The sequence below is a fragment of the Hemitrygon akajei genome, chromosome 16 (assembly GCF_048418815.1).
Source record: "Hemitrygon akajei chromosome 16, sHemAka1.3, whole genome shotgun sequence".
NCBI classification, from domain to species: domain Eukaryota; kingdom Metazoa; phylum Chordata; class Chondrichthyes; order Myliobatiformes; family Dasyatidae; genus Hemitrygon; species Hemitrygon akajei.
In genome coordinates, this window is record NC_133139.1 from 9,035,161 (window position 1) to 9,049,704 (window position 14,544).

The 14,544-nt window shown below is 43.8% G+C and overlaps 1 protein-coding gene across 1 annotated transcript in view; it reads right to left on the bottom strand.

Annotated features, from left to right (window-relative positions):
- Positions 1–14,544, bottom strand: part of LOC140740341 (PDZ domain-containing protein GIPC1-like) — a 102,304-nt gene that overhangs the window by 80,263 nt on the left and 7,497 nt on the right. Inside the window, exon 2 of the mRNA XM_073069493.1 lies at positions 4,720–4,905. Within this exon, the coding sequence (XP_072925594.1) occupies positions 4,720–4,869 (150 nt within the window). The 5' untranslated portion in view covers positions 4,870–4,905. The remainder of the gene's footprint in view (positions 1–4,719; positions 4,906–14,544) is intronic.

The window sequence follows — 14,544 nt, forward strand, 5'->3', positions numbered from 1 at the left end:
TTCCAGCAACCAATGATCTCACTTTAAGGACTCATTATCTCATGTTCTCATTATGTATTGCTGTTTATTTATATTTACATTTACACATTTTGGTGTCTTCTGCACTCTGGTTGATCTTTCAGTGATCCTGTTATAGTTACTATTCTATAGATTTGCTGAGTATGCATGCCCACAGGAAAATGAACCTGTATATGGTGACATATGCAGTATGAACTTTGATAATAAAATTTACTTTGAAATTGAACCATCCCAATGTATTACCCAACGGCTGGCAGCACCAGATTGAGCATTAAGACCATAAGACCATCAGACATTGGCGCAGAATTAGGCCATTTGGCCTATTGAATTGCTCCTCTATTCCATCAGGGCTGATTTATTTTCCCTCTCAACCCCATTCTCCTGCTTTCTCCCCTTGACCTTCAACATCCTTACAAATCAAGAACCTATCAACCTCTGCTTTAAATATACCCAATGACTTGGCCTCCACAGCCATCCATGGCCACAGATTCACCACCCTCTGGCTAAAAAAATCCCCCCTCATCTCTGTTCTAAAGGGACGTCCTTGTATTCTGAGGCAATCCCTTCTGGTCCTAAAGTCTCACTATGGGAAACATTATCTTCCTGTCCACTCTGTCTAGACCCTTCAATACATGATCAATTTCAATGAGATCCCCCCATCATTCTTCTAAACTCTTCCTCTCTTCCTCCCACCCCCTCTGAATCTCCTCCGCAACTGCACACACATTGAGTCAGCTCACCAACAGGCCCTCCAGCAGCCATCTCGGTCATCAGTTAGCTCATCCCCACTATTGAAAGTGTCTGCATGAGGAACTCACACAAGAAGCCAACATCTATCACTGCCCTCCTGGCCATCGAATCTTCCTGCGGCGACCCAGGCAGACGGCACAGAACCCTGAGGTTCCACACCAAAGGTTCAGGAGCAGCTTCTTCCCTTCAGCCAGCCGACACAACCCTGATCACTACACTGATACCTGACACTACGTGGTGTTAATGCCAGTATAGTAACACTATGACCACTTGGATTTTACTTTGTTCGAATTACATCCGTTCTTTCTTATATAAATTTCGTATAATTTACACTTCCTCTCGTGGAGGCCGTGTGTCTGATGCTACGTGCCTGTGAAGCTGCTTCAGAGTAACACACACAAAATGCTGGAGGAACTCAGCCGGTCAGGCAGCATCTATGGAGGGGAATAAACAGATGACATTTCAGGCTGAAGGTCCTGATGAAGGCTTTTGGACCGAAATGCCGACTGCTTATTCCTCTCCATCGAGCTGCTGATTTCCTCCAGCATTTTGTGTGTGTTACTCTGGATTTCCAGCATCTGCAGAATCTCTTTGTTTATGACATGCTGCTAAATAAGATTTGTGCACCTGTGCTTATGACTATAAAGTTGGCTATGAATTCACCCGCCTACACTAACCCTATTAGTCATCTCGTGGATCATTGCTTTCTATACCTTGGTAATTTAAACCCTCGTCTCGATGTCACTCTCAATGGCCTGCAGAGGTTGTAAAGAGTCTATCACAGGCACAACCCTCTCCAGCACCGAGAGCATCTGCAGGAGCCGCTCGCTACCCCAGGAAGATAGCAACTATCATCGAGGGGTTTGTCTTCGGCATGTCAGACTGGAGGTACAGAGGCCTAATGTCCTACATTACCAGGTCCCCATTACTCAGGACGTGCCGAATTCTCACGGCTACCATCAAGGGGCAGGTACCCCATCCCTCATAGCTACCCAAGGCCAAGTTTAGTCATTTTAAGTTTCTTTCTATTTGTGTCTACCTATTTATTTATTTATTTATTTATATTTATTTATTTATTCTGATACAGTACAGACTCAACCCTTCTGGCCTTTTGAGCCATGCCGCTCAGCAACCCCTGATTTAACCCTATCCTAATCACGGGACAATTTACAGCAACCAAATGCCTGCTAATTGGTACGTCTTCGGACTGTAGGAGGAAATCAGAGCACCTGGAGGAAACCCACACATTCTGTGGGGAGGACGTACAGACTCCTGACAGATGACACTGGAATTGAGCTCCAAACTTCGATAACCTGAGCTGTAATAGTATCGTGCTAACCACTGTGCTACCGTGGCCACCATGGGTTTAGAGTTTTATTCAAGAGTGGGAAAGACTTTTACACCTGCAAAAAAAAGTCCTTTTTCCTATTTTATACCATAGTACAATACAACACAGGTTGGACCCTTTAGCCCATCCTGTCTGTGCTTACCATAATGCCAATCCAATTCATTCCCATCTGGCTGGACATGGTCCATAACCCACCATTCCCTGCCTGTCCATGTATCCATCTAAATGCCCCTAAAGTATTGCTGTTTCAAGATCCAAGATTGTTTAATGGCATTTCCTGTACACAAGTGTAAAGGAAAACGAAATGATTGTTACTTTGGATCTGATGCAGCACAAAAAAAAACACAATAAGATAACAAACACAATAAAAAGACAATAAATATAAATACATAACAACAAAATGCTGGAAGAAAAAATGCTATGGAAGAAATAGCTTACATACAGAGATTGATTGTATGTCCATAAAGTGATGCTAGGCACAGGAGTGTCTGTACCTAAGGTGACTGACGGGAAATGATAAAGTAGTGGTAGTTGGGGGTTGTGGAGGGGTGGGTTAGTGGGTGGAAGTGTTGATCAGCCTGACTGCTTGGGGAAAGTAAAGGCTTTCGAGTCTGGTGGACCTGGCGTGGATGCTACGTAGCCTCCTCTCCGATGGCAGAGGGACAAACAGTCCACGAATCAGTTGTTTGTTACCTGGTCCTCTCGATCTCTACAAGGATTTCTGCTTATGTAAGTATACTCAGGACTGCACAGCAGCCCAGTTGGTCAAGCTGCCACCTCACAAATCGAGTAACCGAGGTTGAATTCTGTCCTCTGGTGCTCGTTGTCTCCTCCAGGTACTCTGGGTTCCTCCAACGCGCAGAAATTTAGTAAAATCGGGGGGAGAGGGGTTGGAAATCTCATTTAAACATACCAAATATTGAAAAAGGCCTGGATGGCACGGATGGGGAGAAGATATCTCCAGTCATATGAAAATCTAGGGCCAGAGAGCTCAGCCTCAGAATAGAAGGATGTCTCTTTAGAACAGGGATGAGGAGCAATTTCCTTACCGAGAAGGTGGTGAACCTATGGAGTTCATTGCTACAGACAGCCATGGAGGCCAAGCCACTGGGTACATTTAAAGCCGAGGTTAACAGGTTCTTGATTAGTCAGGGCCTCAGGAGTTATGGGGTGAAGGCAGGAGAATGGAGTTGAGAGATATAATAAATCAGCCATGTTGGAATGGCAGAGCAGACTCGATGGGCCAAATGGCCTAGTTCGGCTCCTATGTCTTATGTTTTTATACTTGAAAGCCTAGTTCGAGCAACAACTGCATCAGGCTGGCAACGATTAAACTGGAAACTCCAGATGTTCCAAGCATGTGATTAATTTAAATTATAAAATGTTCCTCTAGATCAGGGGTTCTTAACCCTTTGGCAGTCCGGTGAAGCCGCTGGACCCCTTATCAGAATAAAGTATTTAAATCTATAAAATTAAATGCACAGGATTACAAAAGAAACCAATTCTATTGAAATATAGTTATCAAGATATTTTAAAAATTGTGATATAGTAATATATGTGCTTCTTTATTAAAATGTTAAGTAACAAGACTTTACACTTAAATATCGACAAGTTAAAATTAAATTTTATTTTTTAAAGTGCGAAGGCTGTTGTTGCTCGGCTTGAATAAGAACATAAAACAGTGGGGTAGTCTTTGACAAAGCAACACACATGTAATGTTGGATATTCAATCGCAGGACTGCCCGATAGATTGCAGCTACATTACATAAGAGTCTGCAGAGAGGAAGACTCTGATCATGTTTGATCTACCTACGGGTATTATAATTACCGAAATATCGAAGTAGTGACGAGCGTGCTGTAAACGATCCTTTGAGATGTTTGTAACAACTGTAATGGAAATCTCTGTGATTTCTATTGGTGACAAAGTCACAAACAGATACTGCTTACACTAGTGTGGTTTGTTGCCTACATATATAATTGAAGGAAATACTAACTTTCAGTTAGTGGTTAGTGAAAATAAAGATGTAAATTTTTCCTGTCCAAGTTCATGGACACCCTGGAGTCTATCCATAGACCCCCAAGGGGTTTGTGGACAGGTTAAAAACCCCTGCTCTAGATATTTAGATAATAACTTTAAGAAAAGGTTGAAATAATACCGCAGCTAATAAAAAACCATACCCTAAATCACAAAGTGTCCTGTTATTAATTAAGTGAACCTGTGTTAGTAATATATCATATATTTATAGCTAAGTTATAAGGATTGACAGGTTCTTGATTAGTCAGAGCATCAAAGGTTATGGGAAGAAAGCTGGAGAATGGGATTGAGAGAGATGGAATGGTGGAGTAGACTCAATGGGCCAAATTCTGCTCTTGTGTCTTATGATCTTATGGTCTTATCTGAGAGATGTGCGGAGCAGGAGGTGAATTGGTCATTGTAAGCTCCCCTTTGAGTGCAGAATCTGGGCCAGATGATGGGAAAGAGGGGAAAATAGAATTGGATTAGTACAGGATTAGAATGGATGGGTGATTGATGATTGGCATGGACTCGATGGACTGTAGGACTCTATGTTTTGTAGCAGTGTCCGCACACGCACAGCTTGTACCTTAATGAAAGCGTAACCCGTTCCATTGTCAGTGATGGTCAGACCCAGAGCGTCCTCCGACTTGGTCACCTCCACTTCTTTCATTTGCCCTTTCACATGGGCGAAGATGAAGTCCTCCAGCCCAATCTGGCCTCCCAGTAATCTCTGCATGTCTACCTTGTGGGTGTTCAATGTGCAGAAAAGAATCTGCCGGTCAAAAAAAAAGGAAATAGAAGATGTAAACTATAGCCATGGATATCTACAGCAGATTGGAAAGAAATAGGCTTCTGTTTGAGCTGAAATCTCTACAAAATTAACACCAACCACCAATCTTCACCACCTTTTCAATATTTATCACTCACACAAAATGCTGGAGGAACTCAGCAGGTCAGGCAGCATCTATTGAAATGAATTATCAGTCAATGTTTCAGGCCAAAACCCTTCTTCTGGACTGGGAAGGAAGGGGGAAGAAGGCAGATTATAAAGATGGTTGAGTGGGGAAGGAGTACAAGATGGCAGGTGATAGGTGAGGGGGAAGGTGGATATGTAAGGGAGAGGGGGATGGTGAGAAGCTGGGAGGTGATTGGTGGAAAAAGTAGAGGGACGAAGAAGAATGAATCTGGTAAGAGAAGAGAGGGAATCAATGGAGAAAAGAAAGGAGGAGGTGCATCGGGGGGAGGTAATAGACTGATGATGAGAAGAGAAGAGGCAAGGGGGGCTAGGATGGAGAATGGAAAAAAGAGAGAAAGGGAATTAGAGAAATCAATGTTCATGCCACCAGGTTGGAGGATACCCAGATGGAATATGAGGTGTTGCTCCCTCATCCTGAGGGCAGCTCATTGGGGCAATAGAGGTGGCCATGGACTGCATGTCAGAATAGGAACTGGCAGTGGAATTAAATTAGTTTTTCACCAGGAAGTCCTGCTTGTTGCAGAGCTGCTCGATAAAAAGCGGTCCCATCAATGTCAAGGAGACCCGGAAACAGCAGGTGATCCATCAGTAAGAAGAAATGAACTACAGGGATTGGTGGACGGACCTGTGCTGCTTATCATAGATGGATGAGAATGTAAGTGGTCTGTTTAGATGACACAAAAAAGTTGCCATGGTTGCAGATGGTGAAGAAGTTGGTCTCCATATGCTTGGATAGGTGTAAGGAGGGACAGGGCTTAGTCGTGCAATCACTTGAGTCATGTATGATGTTCTCCTAAGGCAGGGGTTCCCTTCCTGGGGTCCATGGACCCCTCGGTAATGGTAAAGGTCCCTAACATAAAGAAGGTTGGGACCCCTGTCTTAAGCGGCTGTTTATTGGCAGGTCCTCAGGTGGCTGTAGAAGCCAATCAGGATGCACGTAACTGGGATGTCAGGGTAGATTCCCTTAATGGAGATTGCCTGTAAGTGACTTTGTTTAATATGGGGAGGCTGATGCACAGGCAGCTGCCACACAGCCCTTGGCATATTGAAGCCAGGGTCCAGGGACATAGAATGCAAGACGACTGGGGACCCTACACTGCTGCCGCCTTCCTCCGCCTTCACTGCCATTGTGATGTGTCATCGTCTTCTTCCAGCTCCAATGTTGAGGTCTTGGTTGGATCACTCTTTGTCTGGAACCTCCCGCTTGAACTTACCGCCATGAGTGACCCGACCAAGAGCTAAGCGCCAGATGGTTAAACTCCAGACGGCGTCACTTTTGGGATCACGTTCATCTGCTAGCCTCTCCATCGTGGCAAGGTGACCATCGTCAGGCAAGAAGGGCTTAGACAGACGAAGTCTGAATACCGGAAATTGGGACTAGCTGGGTGGGCAACATGTTAGGCATGGACTGGTTGGGCTGAAGGACTGCCGCTTGTGCTGTATTGCTCTACGTCTCTAACAGGAGGAGTTCAGGATGATATGGACCAAATACAGGCAAGTTGCACTAGTTGGTGAGCACCCTGGTCAACATGGGCAAGTTGGGTTGAAGGGGTCAATTTCCATGTTGTGTTACTCAGAATCAGAATCAGGCCATAAAATATGTTGTTTTGTGGCAGCAGTACAGTGCAATCCAGAAAAAACTATAAATTACAAATAAGAAATAAATTAAAAATCACATTAAATAATTAGAGCAGAATAGTGCGGTAGTACATGGGTTTATTGTCCTGATATCTGATAGCGCAGGAGAAGGAGCTGTTCCTGAAACGTTGAGTGGGTGTCTTCAGGCTCCTGTACCTCCTCCCTGATGTACTGATGGGAAGAGGGCATCTTCTGGGTGATGGGGACCTTAGTGATGAACTCCACCTTTTTGAGGAATTGCTTTCTGAAGATGACTCTTTGACTCTCTGAGTCTTTTTGCAAATTTATTTTAATTGACTGATGTACAACGCTACTCAGGTCTTGTTGCATCCTCCTCTTTCTAATCTATCATTGCTCAGATAACAATCTGTTTTCCTGTTTTCATCGTTAAAGTAGAAAACTTGATATTTATTCACAGTAAGCTGCATGTTCCATGTGTTGGTTGAGTTGCATAACAAGTCCAGCTCATGCACACAGTGTTGTTTGCAAACTTAGGGACGTTGGAATGCTTTCATCTAATTCCTGATGAAGGGTCTTGACCTGAAACATTGACTGTTTATTCCTCTCCGTAGATGCTGTCTGACCTGCTGAGTCTCTCCTGCATTTTGTGCGTGTGACACTGAATTTCCAGTATCTGCAGATATCTTGTGTTTAAAACATCAACTGTTCATTTATTTATTTCTTTAGCAATGCAGCACGGAATAGTCCTTCCGGCCCTTGAAGCCACATCACCCTAGCAACCCCCCAACAAGCCCAATTAATCCTAACCTAATCACGGGACAATTTACAATGAGCAATTAACGTACCCAATATGTCTTTGGACTGTGGGAGGAAACTGGAGCACCCGGAAATACATCCCACTAGGAGGAAGTACAGAGACTCCTTACAGAACGACTCTGGAATGTCCCAAGCTGTAATGGCATTGCACTAACCATTATGTTACCATGGTACCCCCACCATAGATGCTGCCTGACCCACTGAGGTCCTCTAGAATTTTGTGTGTTGCTCCATATTTCCAGCATCCGCAGTTTTACTTTTGTCTCAAAACAACAATAACCTATAGTTTTATTATTGTTATACGTACTGAGATACCTAATAAATACAAAGATTATCCAATGAACTATTGGTTTATCACTGGCACTAAACACTAAAAAGACAGAGTACATGGCGTTCAACTACAACGAAGGTACTCTCAAGACCGTAAAGAATGATACCATTAAGAAAGTCTTAGGCTTCAAGTACCTCGGGTCAAGAATGATGAGTTCGGAGAAGGACATAAAGATATGGAAGGCGCTGATGTGGAGGGCTATGAATGACATGAAGGAAATCTGGAGGTCGAACCTGACCAGAGGGCTCAAACAGAGGATTCTCATAGCTGTCATAGAGTCCATTCTCACCTCCGGATGCGAGACGTGGACACTCACCTAGACCATGAGAAAGTCACTAGATGGTTGCTATACACGAATGCTCCGGGTGGCTCTTGACGTGAGTTGACAACAGCACATGACGAACATCGAGCTCTATGACGACCTACCGATGCTCACCACTAAAATCAAGGTGAGAAGACTGCAGCTAGCAGGGCACTGTCTATGCCACCCTGAGCTACCTGCCAGCCTAGTCGTCACATGGGAGCCCAAGCATGGGAGGATGAACCCTGGGTGCCCTCCCAAGACTATGGTCAACACGCTCCCAGAAGATAGCGGCATGGCTAATGTAGATGAACTGAACACACTGATGAGGGAAAGGGAGGAGTGGAGAGTCTGTCATTGTGCACAACGCCGGTCCCCTTGGTCTGAGTCGACATAGTAGTAGTAGTTATCACTGGCATATGTATCATACAGACAAAATTCTTTATTTGCCAACTTGACCATGAGTTCCCAGCCTTTTTTATGCCATGGACCCCAGTTTGGGAACCCCTGATCTCGACAGATTGCTCCATATGTGTTTAGATCAAGGCAGTGCCACGGTAGTGTAGCGGCTAGCATGATTCCAGAGCTTGGAGTTCAGTTCCAGCGCCGTTCTATAAGGAGTTTGAACGTGCTCCCCAGGGAAAGCGTGGGATTTCCCCATGGCCTTTGGTTTCCTCCCACAGTCTAAAGACATACCAGGTAGGTTAATTGGTAACTGTAAACTGTACCGTGATTAGGTTAGGATTAATTGGGTTTGTCAGGGGCTGCTGGGATGGTGTGGTCTGAATGGCTGGAAGGGCCTATTCCACACTGTATCAGTAAATAAATAAAAAAATACACAAATAAGTAAATAGACAGAATGCTAAAAAATAGTGTTGAATCTGTAGAGAAAGTGCAGTGCACATAGACAAGGTTCATGGGCCACGATGAGGTAGACTAGGAGTTCATCTTTAGTGCATCAGATGTCCATTCATGAGTCCGATAACAATGGGATAGAAGCTGTTTCGGAACCTGGGGGTATGTGTTCTTAAGCTTTTATACCTTCTGCCTGATGGGGAGAGGGAAGAAGAGAGAAGGGCCAGAGTGGTCTTTTTTTTTGGGGGGGGTCACCATTTCGATTGTGTGTGCTTTGCACCCCGGTCCCAGAGGAACACTGTCTTGTTCAGCTCTACTCACGTGTGGTTCAGTGATAAGTAAATTTGATTTGATTTGACTTGGTAGGGGGCCCTGATTATATTGGCTGCTTTCCTGGGGCAGCACAGTGTCAGTACAGGGGGGGGGGGGGGGCTGGTCTACATGGTGGCCCTGGGCTACTTTGCCAACTCCCCCAAAGTTTCCCGCTGTCTTTGGCAGAGCAGTTGCCATACCAAGCTGTGATGTATCTAGGTAGGATGCTTTCTGTGGTAGTTTACAAAAACTTGTAAGAGTGGCTGTGTTTGAGCAGAGAGGAGTTTTCTGATACAGAGCATGTCCGTTATAATGCGAGGGAGACAGGCATTGTCCTGGAGCCTGAAGATACATTTATCTTTTATAGATTCAAGATTCAAAGTACATTTATCATCAAAGTACATATGCAGTATAAACTCTGAGATTCAGCTTCTCACAGATAGCCATGAAACAAAAACCATGGAACTCATTCAAAGAAAAACGTCAAGCTCCCAATGCACAAAAAAAAAACAGATTATGGAAACAGCAAAAACTGAATAAAAGATAGAGAATATAAAACACCAAAACACAAATTCATCGAAACAGTCCAGGCATATTCAGTTCAGTTCAATCTAGAGCTGTGTCGTTCGTTAACCGCAGTCTGCCACAGTGCTAGATTGAACTGAACTGAGCCAAATGTGACCACACTGCTTCAATGACTTTGGTGTTTTATAAGAGCTAACATCTTATCAACTACTAAAGTCAGGCCAGTTAGCCTGACTTTGATGAGCGGCAGGATGTTAAATCTCATTGAAACCTAACAAACATTAGAAGGCCGGGATCGAGCGGACGTGGAGAGGATGTTTCCTATGGTGCAGAGTCTAGAACCAGAGGCACACACTCAAAGTACAAGGACATTTCTTTAAAACAGAGATGAGGGGGAATTTCTTTAGCCAGTGTGTGGTGAATCTGTGGAATTTATTGCCACTGGCAGCTGTGGAGGCCAAGTCATTAGGTATACTTAAAGTGGAGAATAGGGTTGAAAGGGAAAATGTGTAAGTCAAGATTGAATAGCAGAGCAGACTCAATGGGCCAAATGGCCTAATTCTGCTCCTATGCCTTATGGTCTTATGGCTTGTTTCCCAAACCCACTTTACAATGAGTGAAAGATGTATTTTACGTTTCAGAAGAGTGAGACCCTAAGTTTTAAGAATGACATAGTTTACCTTTCTCACATTCAAAGTCTGTGAACTCCCCACTCTCCCTCCCTAAATTTCAGAGCCAACTTGTTCATAAAGCATTTTTTTGTCATCACATTAACTAATATTGTTCAATTTGTGTAAAAAAAATGTTGGCTTCTACATTGAAATTAATACAGGATCAGTGTAAAACAGCAGTTGATGGTCTGAATAGATTTGATGGGCTGAAGGGCCTGTGCCTATGCTGTCTCATTCCATGATACTATGAGGAATAGCATACAGTTACACACATTGAATATTGCCAGCATAACACTTAGGTAAACTGTTGTCAAAGGCAAAAATTACAAAAAGATTTTGAAATATAATTTTGTATACAAAAAGTTTTTCTACCACTTTTGCTTGGCTTAAGTTTCAAGATCTAGAAGCACACAAAAAGATCATTGTCCATAAATAAATTTCTTTCACCAGTTATTTTTGCTTTTGAGTTGATTATGCTAAAGGAAACCACATTTTTGTCTCTGATGGAGGTTTTAGATTGAAGCACCACACGCTACATTCTGTTTTCTGTTGCCTGCCTTATTGTAATGATGGAATGCTTGATCTGCCTGGATTCAAGATTGTTTAATGTCATTTCCAGTACGCAAGTATAAAGGAGAATGGAAAAATTGTTACTCTGGATCCAAGGCAGCACAAAAAAACACAATAAGATAAAGAACACAATAATAATAACACATAAAAATATAAATACATAAGATAGCTTTTATACTCTACATTGATTGTATCTCCACAAAGTGATGCTAGGCACAGGAAAGTTTGACTCAGACTGGAAGTGATAAAGTAGTGTTGGTGGGGAGGGTTAGTGGGTGAAGGTGCTGATCAGCCTTACTGCTGAGGAAAAGAAACTGTTTTTGAGTCTGGTGGTCCTGGCGTGAATGCTATGTAGCCTCCTCCCTGATTGGAGTAGGACAAACAGTCCATGATCGGGGTGTGTGGCATCATTCATGATATAACTGGCCTTTTCCGGCACTTTTCTGTATACACGTCGCTGATGGCGGGTAGGCTGGTGCCAGTGATGCGTTGAGCAGTTTTACTTACCGACGGTTTAGCCTTCCTGTCGGCCGCGGTGCCGTTTCCTTACCAAGCAGTGATGCAGCTTGTTAGGAAATGATATAATAGTGGTGGTGGAAGGCAAACAAAACTGTTTCACTATTTATACAGGTACACATGATGACAGTGAACCAATTCCAAAACAGAACAACTTCCAATTTACAAGTAACACAAAGTTTCGGCAAAAGATGGCTGCCCTCCCCGACTGCACCCACCTCTGTTGGTGATATATCGAAGACCTCGGCAATTTTGGCATACAGTTCCTTAACATTGGTGAAGCCTTCGATCCTGCCAGTAGGGCTGCCATGAGCCAGCTGGGTGTGGAATATCAGCCGGGGGCGAATCCGAGGGGCCTGGGGGGCAGACGGTGCAGCAGCAACCTTCCCTGTACCTTGAGCTGGGGGACTTGCCTGGTTCTCGTCAGCTGCTCCTTCCTCCATCAACCTGTTCTCGTCTGGTTTTGTCGACTTTTTACACTTCCTCCTGGATCCGTGCAGCATCTTTCTCTGGGACTCAGAGATACTAGCTTCTGAATAAAAGATGACTTTGCCACACATTGGAAGCAGACACGGGTAATTCGAGACCCATCCAGAACTCTGAGCACAGAACCTTATACATAACTTACCAGCTAATCTCATTAAGGGGAGGAGAGAAGCTACACTATGATACTACCAACAAGACAAGTTCTAAGCAATGGATTGAGCTTTGCTAATGATTTAAACAATTTCTACGTTCTAGTATTTATACATTTATACATTTTTATTCCATTTCCATATTTTAACCTCTAAGTATTTTTAATATAATTTCTTTCCTTCTCCAGATGCGTTGTTGAGAGTTTCTGAAAATGCTGCATCACCGTGTGATACTGGAACACCGCTGCTGCAGACAGGAGGGCTTTCCATGCATCCCCAGTGCCAGCCTACCGACCGTCAGGGATATGCTATGCGTACAAAAATTGCTGGAAAAACTCCTACAATATCATGAAGGATCCCACCCACCCTGCTCAAGGACTGTCTGTCCCACTCCTACCAGGGAGGAGGCTACAGATCACCCACGCCTGGACCGCCAGACGCACAGTTACTTTCCCCAAGCAGTAAGGCTGATCAACATCTCCACCCGCTAACCCACCAGCACTACAGACAGAACATGCAGCTTCAATTTATGGACATACAATCAGTCAAACGGCACTTCCCCATGGCCAAACATTTTAATCCCCATTCCCTTTCCCATTCCGACATGTCGGTCCATGGCCTCCTCTTGTGCCATGATGAGGCCACCTCAGGGTGGAGGAGCAAAACCTTGTATTCTATTAGGCTAGCCTCCAAACTGATGGCATGCATATCAATTTCTTCCCTCTCCCTCTCCTCTTCTATTCTCTGGTCTTTTACTGCTTCCTATCACTTCCTCCTAGGTCCCCTCCTCCTTCCCTTTCTCCCATGGTCCACCCTCCTCTCCTATCGATTCCTTTTTCTCCAGCCCTTTACCTTTCCCAACCACCTGGCTTTACCTATCACCTTCCAGCTATCCTTCGTCCTTGTCTGTCATCTTCCTCCTTCCTTTCCAGAACTGAAGAAGGGTCTCGGCTCAAAATGTTGACAGTTTACTCATCTCTATGCTGCCTGACTTGCCGAGTTCTGCCAGCATTTTGTGTTTTATATGATTGCTTTTATATTTATATTTATTGTGGGATTTTTTATTGTGCTGCTAATGTTTATTGTGTTTTTTATGCTGTACTGGATCCAGAGTAACAATACTTTTGTTATTTACATTTGTGTACTGAAGGATGATAATAAACAATCTTCAATCTTCAATCTTCAATCTATTCTTTATAATTGTTGAATGTTTTTTGTTGCATATTGAACTCTGATCCACACACCACAGCAAATTCATAATAAATGTAATTTATTTATCTGATGAATAAAGTTGATCTTTGACCCTTGACCCTTGAGCTTGTGAATTGCAGAGTGCAGCCTATCTGTGACTTGCTGCAATTGACAAGGCCTCAGCTTTTATCACAGGAGGACTGTCTGTTCGAGAGTCTAATAACAGATACAGGTTCAGATCTATTTGTCACATGTAGAGTGAAATGTGTCATTTGCATTAACAAGCAACACTCCCAGAGGGTGCTGGGGCAGCCAACTAGAGCCGCTACACATTCCAACGCCAATACAACATGATTACAATGCTCGGCAGAACACAATGGGACACAAGCATCACCGGTACAAGTATTGTAGGCTGTGCAACCATTTTTACTGAGCCCTTCTATAAATGTACGCTTTTAATTAAGTTATTTATTTGGAGAAACAGCATGGGACAGATCCTTTGGCCCTATGAGCCACACTGACCAACAACCCACCTACTTAACCTGAGACTAATTATAGGGCAATTTACAATGAACAATTAACCTTCCAACTGGTACATCTTTGGGCTGTGGGAGGAAAGTAGGGCACCCAGGGGAAGCCCACACAGTCACAGGAAGAATGTACAAACTTGCTCACAAAAGCTGCCAGGATTGAGCTCCCTGAGCTGTAATAGTGTCACGCTAACCACCATGTTACCATGGCAACAATAAGCTATGACGGAGCCACACTTACAACAAATACCTAGGAGTATGATAGGGGCTAGGTGGGGCCTTCTGAATAATTCGAGCACATATCCGGGCAGACAAGAGATTGATCCAATTAGGACTGATCATTTCTCTGCTGAAAATTAAAAAGATTCGAGATTCAAGTTTATTTATCACGTGAAGTGTGTCATTAGCATTAGCGATCAGCACACCTAAGGACATCCCACAAGTGTCAACACATAGAACACCCACAATGCTCAGCAAAACAACTCGGAACACAACAAGAGATCAACAAAACAAGCCCCTTTCCTTTTCTCCCACTCATCCACACATTCAGGCAGTTCCTCCAACTCCAGAGCAGGCCTCCAGG